Source organism: Nipponia nippon, unplaced genomic scaffold (genome assembly GCF_047370975.1).
Source record: "Nipponia nippon isolate SJK-2023a ecotype South Korea unplaced genomic scaffold, ASM4737097v1 scaffold_1, whole genome shotgun sequence".
NCBI lineage: Eukaryota > Metazoa > Chordata > Aves > Pelecaniformes > Threskiornithidae > Nipponia > Nipponia nippon.
The window spans coordinates 96,411,516-96,426,084 of record NW_028262290.1 but is presented as its reverse complement, the minus strand read 5'-3'; the positions used below and the strand labels follow the sequence as shown (position 1 = coordinate 96,426,084).

Genomic DNA, 14,569 nt, shown 5'->3' with positions numbered 1-14,569 from the left:
AAGTGTTAAAATGAAGGTAATTTTGAGCTAGAGTTTTTCGTTTTGAGCTAGTGTTTTTCTACCCAAAAAAATATCAAAATGAGGCCTTTTAAATTAAAAAAAAAATCTGAAATTTTTACAGCTAAGTCTCTTAAAATTATTAATTCTCATCAAAAGGGCTCATTTTAGACAAAGTAGGATTATTTTTTTTTTGTTACAAAAAATGATCCGGAGAAAAACATTCCCAAACAACTTATCTCCAACAAGGCCGTCAAATGCCTTGTGTTTGTGTCCCAGGGAAACTGTTTTGTAAACTGAAACTTATTGCTATTGCAAAAGCAGGAAGAAACTCCTCTGACCTCCACAGCTTCCACGCTTATAAAAGCACGTTCCAGTGCCACCAAAAAATATGGCATGTCATAATACTCCTTTGAATGCACAATCTCCTCCTCTGTCATCTATCCAACAACAACAAAAAAAACGCTTATATGTAACTGTGAGTTTGTGACTGCTGTCAAACTGAAGCAGATATACTGAAAATGCTTTCTGATTGCTCCTGCATGGATCTCAGAGTGCTACCAGGGCCACCAGAAAGTTACAGATCCCAATCTTGTCCAGTGTTTATCACTTAGCACATTTGGAAAATGTGCCATCTTATGAATGGTAAGTCCATGTCCTCTCTCCCAAGGTTTGAATCCGCTGCCAGATTTGACAGAGCTGGCACAATGGGATTCAATCTTCTTAAGGCAGATGGTCGCTACAGAACCAGCGTATCGATTCAGGGAAAAATTGGGAAGTGGTATTTTAGACCCACTTCCCATTTGTTGCATATAAGGGCAATCACACATTTATACAGCCAGGTGCAGCCAGGGCAGCTGAGACAAGCAAACTCATTACCACCTTTTCTTTTCATTTGCTGCTGACATTTTTCCTTTGAGATCAGTCTCAGCTGCAACTGCACACAGTTTCCAGAGGCAGATCTCTGGAGGCGGGAAACCACAACTCTCTGCAGTGTTCCAACAGGTGACTTTTTCCTCCACTAAACTATCCGCAATGAAGACATGACACCCTGTTTGAGGTCTGCCCAGATTAGTTCTTTGCAATTCTATTGTAATGAACTGATCAATTATCAGATTTATCTGTAGCCACGAGCCACAGTGCACAAAATAACACTTCCACACACAAATTACTGTTCTAATTGAGTCCAAATGGCCCAGAGATCAGAGTAACACGTACAACAGCTCCTATTGCCATTCTTGAAATAAGGTGGCTGCATGTGGTCTTGAACACACCAGGTGAAAGGGATGGTCCTTCCCCACAAGACAAGCAGAGGACATCCAGCTCCTGGTCAGAGCTATTTGGCATGCCACTGGGCTGAGGCCTTAAGACCACTTTCTGCAATGCACCAATGTAAACGTGAAGTAGGCTTATCGACCCGGCAAGGGTAATACTCTGTTTTGATTATTGGACTCTCTGAGTGATTCCAGGTTTGCACCGCTGTGGGCAAGAGCAGTCCCAGCCCCACGCTGCGCCGTGGCCAAGGCTCCCACGAGCTGAATTCCCCTGGAGCAGGCCCAAGTCAAGGTCGGGCATTAGTTCCTCATACCATCTCCTAGAGGTGGTACACTCTGCAGCGGAACCGCTGGAGCATGAAAGTCTCGAGAGCTGCTTTCATACGTGAGAAAGCTGTGAATACCAGGGTTGTTTGCCCGGGCTCCTCAGCCACCTAACACGCCACGTTTCCTCGCGGCACGGGCAGCCCCGCTTGCCTGCGGGTGGGCGTTGGGCCTGCGTGCCGCCTTGCGCTCCCTTCCACGTCTTTGCCGTGAGCTCATCGCATTCCAAGCGAGCCTCGAATGCAACAGTGCAGACGCTGCTACAAACAAGTGTTTCTCATTATTGTTGGAGTTTAAGGAAAATAGTTTCCAGAACTTTGAGAAAAAACCCACCTTATATATATACACACGTAAATTTATGTCAGAGGCTTGCTGAACTTTGAGAAGTGTTTACTGCCAAGTAGTATGCCCTTCTTTTTGTCAGCAAACCCAACATACACATTTGGGCTTGGATGACCGTCTAACTGGTGTGTTAGTGAGATGTTTATCTAGGGACGTAACTCGCTGTGATTGGGGGAAGAAAAAACCCGCAAAAACAAAAACACAAAACAAAAATGAATGGCTTAAAATGTCACAAGTGGTGTTTTCGTATGTATCCCAATGCTGAAAACAATTACCCTTTGGCGAATTTGCAAATTCTGATTATTTGATAGTGCTCCAAGTAAGCCAGGGGAAAATAAACATGAAAGGGAATGAACTGATATTCCTGAAGCAGAACTGGATTGGCGCTGAGAGGAAAGATAACGCAATGCCCAAGATAACCTCCAACTATCATATGCACATCTCATAACACAAAAATGGATGAGGTACTATTTATAGGGCTTCAAATGAGTAGTTGACAACTGACACTTAACTATGTATATTTAAATATGTATCTTTCTTAGGTAGCTCCCACCTTTCACATAAACACATCTGGTTTCAATAAAGAGGTATGCTTGGGATTTTTTTTTTTTTTAACACATGAGAATCCAAACTAGTCCTTTTGTCTGTAATTACTGTCCTGACAGCTCAAACCATGATGTACTTCATTAGCAGCCACTCATCTCATTAGACATGTCACTAATAAAATACTGTCACCTTGAATGCAAGTCCCTTCCACTAATGTTACAGTTCTCTCAATAGTCCAAGTCTCAACCTCATAGAGAAAATCATTCATAGCAGCTGAGGGAACCAGAATATTTCTGCCAGCCTGCAGGTACAGAAGCATTCAAAGGCAGCTACTCCACTGTAACACACGGTGTTTAGAAGATGGACTTTGCTGGCCAAGCCCCTTGTCCACCTTGTATAACATACCCTGTCACTATGGCAGGTGTTTTTGTGCAAAGCAGGGGTAGCAAACATCTTGGCTAACCAAGTTACAGCTGAACAACCAGCTGGCTTGCTCAAGTTCAGATTTAGAGGGGATCCACAGACTAAGACTTCATTTGCCTACTTTGTCCAAGAGGCCCAGTTTAGTAAAGAACTAGAGCTAGTACTCACAGGTTTGCATAAAACAAAACTGGAGGGGGCTGTGCTTCTCCTTGTGCCCTATAGCTCAGCTGCAATGCAAGGAAACCAATGTTTAATTCTGTTCCTCTGTCTCACTTGATCACCCATGCTTCAACTCTTGTGAACATACTTAAACCACCTAGTTGTAAAGTCTTGCGGGAAAAGGAGGAGGGAGTACTCATCTGGTCTGCTTTCAGCTCTTAATATTAACTGTCTGTAAGTCTAGCCTCTTGATCTACTGGTGCCCTAGCGCTCAGGCCAGAGTCACAGAGCAAGTCATCACCGACACAGTACAAAACCAGGAGAGCCACGCTGAGGTTCCAGTTCATCTCACGTGGTGGAGGGAACATAGGCGCCAAATCTAAAAACTGTCAATTAGCCACCTGATGAGATTAATCGTTATCCTGCCGACTATGGCAGTTTCTACATTTCTTTATAGTTCTAATTTCATGCTGCTTCCCCTAGAAAGTTCATATGAGACCAGACCATTACCCACCCCAGCATCTTACAACCAAACTATTTAACTAGATTATTTGTCCTCCTCCTGTCAAGTCCAAGTGACGTTTACAACTATTAATTCAATGATCTGATGCATCATTGCTGAAAAAGAAATACGAGTTGCAATGAGCTTTCAATAGCAATTGTAAAAATAGTTCTTGAAGCAGTGCAATTGCTAATTACTCATCCAAAGCACATGATAAATTTTAAACTTGGATGCTCTGCTGTGGCTTTGCTCATTTTTCTTACATGCTTTGTTTAGAGTAAGGGCTTAGGCAGCCAAGAAATCCCAAGAAAGTGGGACAAGACAAATAAAAACAGGAACCGGGAAGAGGTGAAGTCATAATATGGGAAGCAAATGGACCAGGAGGTCTACCGGAGTTTAAGAGCATAAAGCTTTTAAGGCAGGATGAGGGGCTGGATATAAGTGATATGTCCTAACACATGACTTCTGAGCAGGGATGATGAAGTAGGTGCCTCAGATCTGTGGAAGAGGTCTGCGTAGCAATTATTTTACCTCCTGCAATATAAAACTGATGAGGTAAACCAGGCAAGGTCAGTAGCAATTTGCAATCCCTATGGACTGAAAGCTTCTTCCTGACTCACCAGGGGCTGGGTAAGCTTCAGCAACTACTGCTACAACAGAAATACTTGAAGCATGGCACTCAGACACACACATCGGAGCCCAGCATTCCCCCTCACACCAGCATGGACCTCAGCTGGTGCTAGTGTACGAGGCTGCGAACTGCCTTGGGGAGAGGGGAGTGCGCCGCTTCTCTTGTCATTTCTGCCACAGTGGCAGTAGCTTCTGGCAGAGGGGTCGGGGACACCAACACAGGTGGTAACGTCATCAGCTGCTGCTGCAACTAGACTTGAGAGGAATCGCAAGCCATGCCTCAAACTCTGGGTGGGGTAAATTTAAGTGTCTGATGTTTGTCTTGCCTTAACTCGGAATGGCTTGCTGATAATGGTTAACTCAAGGAGGGGAGTGGGTGGGAAAAGCCACTTCTTTGTAGCATCAGTTTTGAAGCCAAACAGAGCTACTGACCTGTAACCTTCTCTCCTGCCTTGGGCATAGCATAGTGCAAGCGTGCACTAGCATACCGTCGGGCAGAAGATCACAGCTGCAGTTCTGGGTTACGTTCACATAGGCAACAGCAGTTTGTGACGATGACTTCCTCAAGGATGCTGCCTGTACGCCATGGGTGCCAGTCACAGTGTTTCCATCCCCCTTACAAACACGTGGGCTTGCACAGGGTGGAACACCATCCTCCTAAGAGCTGCCCAGGCAGAACCCAAGTGCCTGCAGCTCCTTTCTGCTGCCACATCAACCTTTATTGCCTGGGACCAAGCTGGTCCCTGATAAATTGAGCTTGTGAGCCAGAGACTCCAGAAGGATACAGGCTAATGCTTGTCTGCCCACTGGCAGGTACTGGGGGTGCTCCTGGCATGCTCATGGGAAGAGTGGGGCTCTGGGAGGCAGCTACGGGCGTTGGTTCACCTCCCCAAGGCTCTGCTCTGCTGCCTGTGATTAATTCTTCACTTAAATTAGAACACAGGGACTCCTGCTGATACATGCACTTCCAATGGGACAGCCAAAGCTTTATTTTCCTTTAGCTTTTAACTACACTACTTACTCTGCTTTTACATTAACTCATGTCTGCTTTGCCTGCTGTTCATTATGCTCTTTATTACCTCCTGTTTCATATGACTTACCTCCTCCTACCCCCATGCACAGTTAAAGACTCGGTGGGTGGCAAACATCATGCTTACAGCGCTGAGGATGGGATAATGCGAGTCGGTAGATTTGCCCAGGAGCATGTACGTGTATAGGTGTAATAATCTCCCCTAAGCAACTCATTCAGCAAGGGTACGGGTTTGAACCCTAGTGATGAGGCATGCCTCCAGCTTTTCCACTACCAGGTTGTACCTCCCAAAGTGTGATGTGCCTGAACAGAGAAAGCGGCATGGCCTGGTGCACGCTGAGCACTTACTGGTGCAGTATTTGATCCCCATCAATCTCTTTAACATTTTTCCCTATTTGCAAATACTCTGAGAGAGGCCCAAAGCAACAGTTTATACCTGAAAGTTCACAAAATTGCAAAGTAGAGAAGTGTATTTCAGAGCTTGCATCCATCTGTTGTAACTGCTCATGCTGAATTTCTCAGCATTCCCCTGCTGCTCTGCAACAGAAGGGAAAAAAGCTGCCAAACACTCCTAAGACTTAGCCCAGCTTGTTTTTTCTGAGCACTGAACTAGCGTTACTTAACAACAGGCCTGGCGTGGTTTGCTCAGGGAGCTGACAGAGCTCAGCCCGGGAGCCAGAGAGCACGCTGTTTACAGAGCATCAGCAGCGTTTGCTGTGCCACACGGCACACAGAGCCAGGCTGCAATGTCCACGCTCATCTGACGTGGAAACACAAATTTCATCCACCTCCAGGAGCAAAAGGCTAGAAAAATTAATCTTTGGTTTCATTTCCTTCCTGTTGCTCACCTCAGGCAGGGCAGTTACCATCCTGGTGCAACCAGTCACCAGAACCAAGCACCTTGCATCAGCAGCATACGTGCTGCCCACTATTTTTCCTGTGAGTTAATGAGGCTGAATAACACAGGCAGCCACCAAAACTGCTCTTCTCTCTTGTCCAAGTGAAGCTCTACTGCAAGGGGAGTCCTATTGACCCGAGCAGCTTGTCTGCCATCACGAGCGCCACACGCAGCTGGTACTGCAGGGTTCTGCAGCAACCTGCTCGCTTGTACCTCTCAGGAAGGCTGAGAAGGTCGAGGGCCCTGCTCCTTCAATTCTTTCCACGCAGACAGAATACAGGTTGGAAGAACAACAGAGCATGGGGTCTAGACCAATATATATGTTTTAAATATATAAACATACACGTATATAAAACATACACACATCAAACCTCCCTGCCACATCCGAGTCCAGCACTCCTAGCAGCAAAAATGATTACAGATTAAAAGAATACTATAGCTACAAAGTCAAGTACTCTGAATCCAGACTGTACAAATAGCCTTTATATCTGCATTTCTTAGCTTTAGTCTTCACCTGTATGCATTTTATCACATACTATTTTTCCACGAATCCCCTGCCTCATTCAGTGCCAATGCTTTTAAGTGTTTGTCAGGGGCTGTGCCCTAGTAAGCATCCTGTCTAGAAGGCCCACTCCTTTATTTGTTGTAAAGTCATAACATGCTGCTGAAGTAGTGAACACTATTTGTTGAAAGAAAAAATCATGGTCTCTTGTACAAAAATAGTTTCCATAGTCTCAGATTGCATCCATAACATTTGCACAGTTCCTACAAAATGCCTATTACCTCATTTAACCCCAGGCTTTGAAAATAGATACTTCGTATTCATCTACTTCCAATTAATTACACTGAAATTTTTTTGGCCTGCTTTGCTGGAATGGTAAGCATGCACGACAGCAACCAAAAGCAGAGGGCTATACTTAAATTAATCGAGTAGTATAAGAAAAATGTTATGTACAAGTAAGAAGGGTTTGGGATTTTCTCTTCTCAATTTCACAGTTTCTTTTGACCTGAAAACAAATCTAGTTTTCAGTTAAGTGAGCCTGTGAGCAAAGTTGGGTCAAAGTCAGAAAATAGTTGTCAGCAAGTATTATCAGAAATTCAAACATTTGGCTTTACTGTTTTCCAAAACAAAACTGTTTAAGAACACAGGTATCTAAATTTTGATATAAAAAGCATGTTTTAAATGGAAATTAAAAGCAATATTTTGGATTGCGTATTTCTCCCCCCCCCCCCCAAATAATTATGAAAGAAGTAGACTTCAGCTGAAATGAGGTTTTAGAAATGCCTTTCCCCATCCATTGAGAAGTGGCTGATGAGATGCCTGATGGCAGGTGCAGCACATCCTGCCCTGGATGATGCTGAATTACCCTTCTGTGCTTCTCTGCTTCTTCCAAAATATCCCCTCCCATGACTAGGCAGATAAACACCGTATGGACATCTGCAACTGCAGCACTACCTGACAGCCGAACATAAAAATAAGTATGTAGTTCAAGGCTGAGGAGGACATACAGTATACACCAGATAACGTGTGGGGCCACGCAGCATGAAAAGGAAACAGAAAGCGAGTGACTACACTGGGTGATGAGAAGAAAAGTTCTATGATTTAAGAAACTTAACCTCAAGTAAAGGTCATACAGATGACCCCGAGTTTGGCATTGATCCATTTTTAAAAGTACCATCAGTATCATCAAAAACAACCAAATTAATAGGATGATTCTAACATCACTTTCTTATTATTTTACAATAAATATACTGAAACCATAGATTTTCACTTGTGAAATGGGCTCTCGTGAGCAACGTTTACACCGCTCTACTAGAGCTAGTGCAATAACCTGTCATTGTTCCCTTTATGGTCCTCCTCCCAGAAGGCGAGACAGCCAGCTTCCAGCCGGTTTGCAGCCTGTTGCAGAGAAAGGAAATGCAGCCCAGACCTCTGCTCCGAGCCCTGAAGGAGAATGACCTCTGGGGTAATGCTCTTCAACCAGTTACCCTCCAGCTTGCTTAATGGATAGAGAGGTATTTATGGTTTAAGTGTGGTGGTTAAAGTTGCAGTTCAGTAGCAGCCATCAGGTGAGGCCCATCCCACACAGCCACGGCAGGAGCAGCTCTCCATTCAGGAACTGGGGCTGATTACAGGATCTGTGCCTGTGGTTTGACCCCAAAGCCATCAACCCATTCGGTCAAAGCCTGGCAGACATCTGAACACTTTCAAGCAGGATTTTCCAAGTGAGAAGCATCAGGCGATTCTCAATGCAGGTCATTCGGGAATTCGGGTACATTCCCTGTAGTTTAAATTAAACGCACCTCTGCAATCTCTCAGCTCCCACGCACGTTCTGAACAGTGAAACCAAACACCCATTAATCAAGGTTTATGCCTCAGCCATCTATCCCTGCTCTTCGCCAACTTCTCCCAGCTCTCTTCACCCCTACTTACTAACACTTTCCTCTCCATTTCTGCATCTAGCCAGAACTCTTCTGACCAGTTTCCCCGTGAGCGGAGCAGGCTAGGTGGTTATTTCCAGCTACAACAGTGACTGTTTTCTGGGGTCCTGAAAATCCTGCCATCCAGAGTTGTCAAAGATGAGACCCTCCTGTGATGCAGAAAACATGGACTCTGTTCCCAATGCCACCACAGATCTTCTGCCCGGCTCTTGTACAAGTCACTTCAGGTCCTCATACCAGTGCTTGCTCTCTCACTGTTACCTGCTCAGGTCGCAAGGACTGCCTGTGTCACCTCTCCCTCAGGCTGTTCTCCTAATTAGAAATTAATAACTTGCTGTAGCACTTCATTCAGCACAGAGAGGCATTTTTCAGTGCTAGAAGAGCAGATACCTGAAAGAGCAACTTTCAAAATACACTGGTGAAAATAATACAGCAAATAAAAGGGGAATTCAGCATCAAGCAATTAATAATCTGTTTGTGAAGCAAACGCACAGAGTGTTTGTTCATTATGGAGCAAGAGGAAGGGAAAAATGCCTTATGGCAGATCTGGAAGGCATGTGGGTTGTACCTTATTTTCTTTCCTCAGTGCTATGAAAGGGTACAAAGTAAAATCATGCAGTATATAGAGCAGCAGTTAGCCCTTTCAAGTACAATGTTGTCCTTCTTTGGAGGCGGAGGGCTTAAGATTTTATGTTTGCCTTTCTTCCTTAAACACAGCTGACAAGGGTTGCTTTAGTGTTTTTATTTTAAAAAGGATTTTAATTGGATCTACCTTTCCATCATTTTTTAGTACTATGATTTAGGGTAAATTTGCTCTTGGTACCATTTGGCAAAACAAATGTTTTCTGTATGCCTCGGACTGTGCTAAAGGAATGAACATATTAATTGAAATCTAAGGGTAATAATCCCAAAGCACTCATTTGAGAAACTCTGTTTTACTTCTGGAGTGCTATTTGGTTGCCTAAGCTATGAAGTCAAGTGCTGGCTGAAAGCTCAAGTATCCTGCAGCCTTTGGTTCACGGGATTTAGCACAAGGTTACTGCTGCCTAACATGAAAGCAAGTAATGCAACTCCCTTCAAGATTCTCTTAAGTAAGCAAGAGGGATGAATGCTGTAGGCACTTCATAGGCAGGTTTCATGCCTCACTCTTGGCCAGTGGAAAAAAAACCCATACCAACAGATGAAATAACACGCCAACAGACTTCAGAGTCTTACTTGATGCCCTTAGCAAAAGGCCATTCTGCTTGACCCTGTTGTAAATCCCTCAGACAGCGATTCCCCCCAGCTATATGGTCCTTCCTGGGCTGAGTATGGACCAGCAGGTCAGTAACACATCTCAGAAAAGCAGGGGCATTGCTTGGATCATATAACTTGCCCGTCCTGCCGTACTCGAGAGTCATCCCTTCAGAAATAACTCACACTGCCTGAACTACACTCTTGATCCACAAGCAAAGGAATTGACACTGGCATTGCTGCAATGGCATAACTGCACTCTACAGCTATGCCTGTAAGAATCCCCACACCTAGACAAACCCCAGAAGCGTCAGCACATCTCCCAGGTCATAGAAGAGATGCACGTTCAGCAGGAGCAAGAAATCCTGCACGAGCTGTTTGGCCCCGTAAAGCCAACAACGGCGGTCCTGCAGTGAGGCAGCACATACTGCTTTCATGAAGAGTTCCCCTGAAGTTGTCTCCCAGCTGGCCATACTCTTTGGACCAATGTCTGATCACAGTACTGGATGCATATTGAGCTAATACGCTGGGCTTGGTGCAACAAGTCACCTCTGGCCCCTTCATCCCTCAGGAATCTTGCTGTATTTGACATACGGAGAAGTTTTTGATCCTGTTCTTTAAATCCTCTGCAGGTTGGATGAGGGGTGAGAAATGGGGTTCAACATGTTGAACACATTTCAGAAGTCGGGGGGCAGGGTGAACAAACAACAAAAACCACAACCAGCAGCTGGCTGCTATTTGCACACAAAAATATAATTTCTTTTTCTTCCCTGGGAAGTGCTGCTTCTGTGTTTAAGACCCAGACAGGCAGGAAAAGTCCTTGCCAGGACATCAGTTTTCCTCATTTGTTGGGAGCAGAGAAAGGAAACTGCTGTGCAACCTTTACCAGGAGTCTCTCTGTCAGCTGAAGGACCCTACAGCGTATTCCGTGCCTTTGTTATAAATCTATTTTGGTTGGGAGCAGGGGCAGGTGTTAGTGCCATGATGTGAGCATATTTCAAGGCAGCACTCATTTCTGCCTCGTTTTGTGCAATTGTGTCCTCTGTAATTTTTGGACAAGGCATTAATGTTGTCTAGAAGAATTTGGAGGCAGGAGAGACGTCCTGCCTCCTGGGTTCTCCACATGCTACCAAGAGGATAGCGAAAGCATTTTGAAGTTCAGGAGCCACTGTTGTACCTCAGAGGCACACACACACACACACACACACACACACACCCCCAACAAGTCAAGAGAAACAGAGTCATTTGTGACCACCACTTTTCTGGATTTGGAAGTACAAATAGTGAAAGTTACCAAGCTCTTCAAAAAAAGTAAGTGTGCTCTGTTTCCAAGGTTTCCTTCAGATTGACTCTCCTGGCAAACGCAAAAGATCCCAAAGCCAAGTAACTCTACTCAACCCCTAGCTCATCTTGCGTGTTGCATGCTAGAAGGATTACGTTATGGCTTACTGCAGCCGTACCCTGAGCCCGTCTAAAACCTCACACCCTCAACACGTGGCATAAACTCTTTGCCTATTACTTTAACTCACAATTTTCTCACAAGTTTGCTCAGCTATTTCCTGACAACTCCCATGGGTTGTTGGGTTTTTTGGGGGGGTCCCCCCCCACGCAGTTCAGGTTTTCCCTTGAAGCATGAAGTGTCTCAGAAAATTCACACAGAGGAACTGGTTATCAGTGGACAGTCACCTACATACCTAAATGTTCAGGAGGCAAATTCCGTGCAAGACAGCAGTTTTTGTGTCCCTTATCAGAATAAGGGCAGGGCCTCAGCAATGTTTGGGTTACTCAAGACAACAAGCAGCTTTAAAAAACAAACCAAAATGACCTCTGAAAGCACGGCTGGTCATTTTAAAGCTAGATTAATGATCTCCAGTATAGAGATCAACCCTTTGTTTTATCTTTGCATAATCCATATGGTGGTCTGGCTCTAAGCACTGTCCCAATATGAAGAGCAACAAAAATATTTTAAAAAAGGCTAAGCTATTCAAACTCATAAAATATTATATTTTCAATCCACAATTGTGGATTGGTTGTGCTTTGGTTTACCGGCTGCATTTCTCTCAAAGCTTGTTCAGTGAAGCCCACAAAGTAATTGATTTTACCCCAAATGAGGTCTGTTTGACCTTTTGGTTCTCCAGCACCAAGCTGTAACATTAGGCTGCAGATCTGCAGATGAAGGAACTACTGGAATAAGCATTCCAGAGCTATTGAACAACTCTGGATATCAGCCTTCCTGATAAATGCATTGGGACCAGTAAAGTAAGGCCATGCATCATGCATTAGTTTATGATACCTGCCAAAATTCCTTAGCACTTAACAGGGATATAAAAGAAGGTCATGCTGCTGATTAAAAACACATATCATTGACAGTGGCAAAGTTATTTAATCATATTTTAGAGAGAATCAAAGCTTTTCCCCTGAGGTCAGTCTTGTGCATCATCAGGAGAGGCGTGCAGGGAAACCCTGCGCAGTGCAGAAGTGTTTGAATTGGCAGGATGGTAAGTAAATGGAAAGACATTTTCCTCCTTTGTTCATCTCTGTTTCATTGACCTTTTCTTTCAGAGGAGGGGACAAAAAAGTGCTTGGGTCTACGAAGAAACATTTGGAACACGGAAATCCTGCAAGTGAAAAGAAGTCCTACAATCGGGAAAGGCAAAAAAACAGCCAGTGTAACCACAATGCTGGATTTCCTATGGAGATAACCGTCGCCAATGCACAAAGCTCCTGTGTTCCTTCGATTAACATACTGTAGGTGGAAGCCAAAAACACTGGATAATGGTAAGTTTCACTTTCTACAAAGTCAAAAGCTGTTTTAATGCAAGCGTAACTGCCTTTCTTTTCAGTTCAGCAAGAAAATAGTCTCTTTCTCAGAGGCTGACCAAACACCCACATTGTTCAGAGGTCAGGCAGAGCGCTCCTTGTTAGGCTTGGTCACAACCAGTCTTTGTGCCAAAGCTAGCAAGAGCTGGTATCCTGGGTAGGGATAATGCTGCAAGTCGCGGTAGTAAATGTATCTTTACTGAACATGTTGCCAGGAGGATTTTCTCCGGTGAAGAGAAGGGAGGCTTGTCTCTAGTAAACAATGTCTCAGGGCATTGGTACAGCATCTAAGTACAAAGATGTGAGCGCCTTCGTCCATCTCTCCATTTGAACTTTTGAAGATTGCGCTGATCACTTCTCATATTTGAGGGAAATTTCTAGATGTCAACAGGAAGAATTCAGCATCTCCTATGGGCAGTCTAAGACATTTTAGGAGGCCTTGCACCCCACCACTCTGAAACCTTCACAAGTTCCTGACTTCACACTCCCTGTTTGCTGGTCTGCAGCACCGCAGTGGCCAAGTTCCTATACAGAGGACAATACCGCAGATAAGGCAAGTAGGTTAAGGGCTGGGACAGTGAAAGACAAGGAGATAAGAATGCTACTGACCTACATATTTATGAAGCATTTCTTCTTCCTGTCAGCCTAATATGCAAATGTATAGGTGTGTCTGTGCATTACCACGCATCTACTCTCCAGCATTTGAAGTCTAGATGGCCCTTGAGGCAAGAGTCACGTCATGCAGAACAAATTACATGTCAACACTAACTCCAAGCCATAATAAACATTTTGTCAGTAACGAGACCAAGTTGGAGCTGAACAACAAGCTTAACTTCGCTCCTTAGCTTTCACCCCCAAAGAACAGGCTTAGAAGCTACATCCTTACACAGGCGATAGAAAAGATAAGGAAGCACGTTTATGATGCAATTAAGTAGATAATGCCAGTCTCCCAGTAATGAACCCATTTCTAATTATCCTGGAGTCTTCTTATCTTGCATGTGCCGCTTGAACACTTGTAGAAGGTGCTGCCAAGGTGTCTGTCATCAGTAGGACAAGGTTGCCAGTAGAAACTTTGCAGCAGAAACCTGAAGACAGCCTTGCATACCTGCCTCTTGGTCTCCAGCACCATACTCACCCTTGAGAAAATTATTTTACAGGAAAACCACAGCACAATTTTGAAAGGGGTCTGGGTGAAAGAAATCAAACAAGAACTCAGAATCAATTATTTCATAAGCAACATAAAAGAAGATTACTTCACTTGTTACTGCTTTGAGAAAAGAAACATTTTCCAACTTTCAACATCAAAAAGCCCCAGTGCAAGGTTGTTTTCTGGCTTGGTTTGATAGGGGACAGGGGAAATCTCAAAGTTTTTCTTGGAACCCCTTAAGATCCCAAATCCAACCTGCATCCCTCCATATTTTTCAGTGATTCTTTTAACAGAGGCCCTTTTCCAGAAGCCATACTAGTTAAAGGTTTACTCCCTGTCCTTCCCTGCATTTATTTTCCTCACCTTTTACTGTTCCCGCTGTAAATGAAAGTCATGGGTCTTTATACCCTTTTTAAAGAAGATAAGTGCACAAATAACCACCAAAAATGTGCCCTGCGTAAGTCATGTCAGTTATACAATTAAACATTTTCTCCTTCTCGTGATGTGTTTTATTGAGGTATAAATCAGGACTAAAAGGCAATTTAGCACAGACAGGAATTTTATGGAGGGGGGTGCAGATCCCCTGGGCTCGTCTGGAAAATGAGAAACATAGTCATAGATGATACATCTCGTCGGGTGCAAGATTCACAGGAGTTAGAGAGCACTCTGTCTAGACTGAGATTTAACTTTCTCATTTAAATCAAGTGAAATAGGACTGTGTTGGATGCAATTGCATAAAACCTTTCTGTGTTGGATTAAGGAGGTTTTTGCAAAGCCCAGTCACACTGAAGAAATCGTGCGG

The 14,569-nt window shown here is 44.1% G+C and overlaps 1 protein-coding gene across 2 annotated transcripts in view; it reads left to right on the top strand.

The window, feature by feature from the left end:
• NEDD9 (neural precursor cell expressed, developmentally down-regulated 9) overlaps window positions 1-14,569 on the top strand; it is a 104,635-nt gene that overhangs the window by 17,222 nt on the left and 72,844 nt on the right. For both annotated transcript variants that reach the window (XM_087763312.1, XM_087763305.1), the window contains one exon: window positions 12,363-12,578. In XM_087763312.1, coding sequence (XP_087619438.1) covers window positions 12,576-12,578 — 3 coding nt within the window. In that variant the 5' untranslated portion in view covers window positions 12,363-12,575. The remainder of the gene's footprint in view (window positions 1-12,362; window positions 12,579-14,569) is intronic.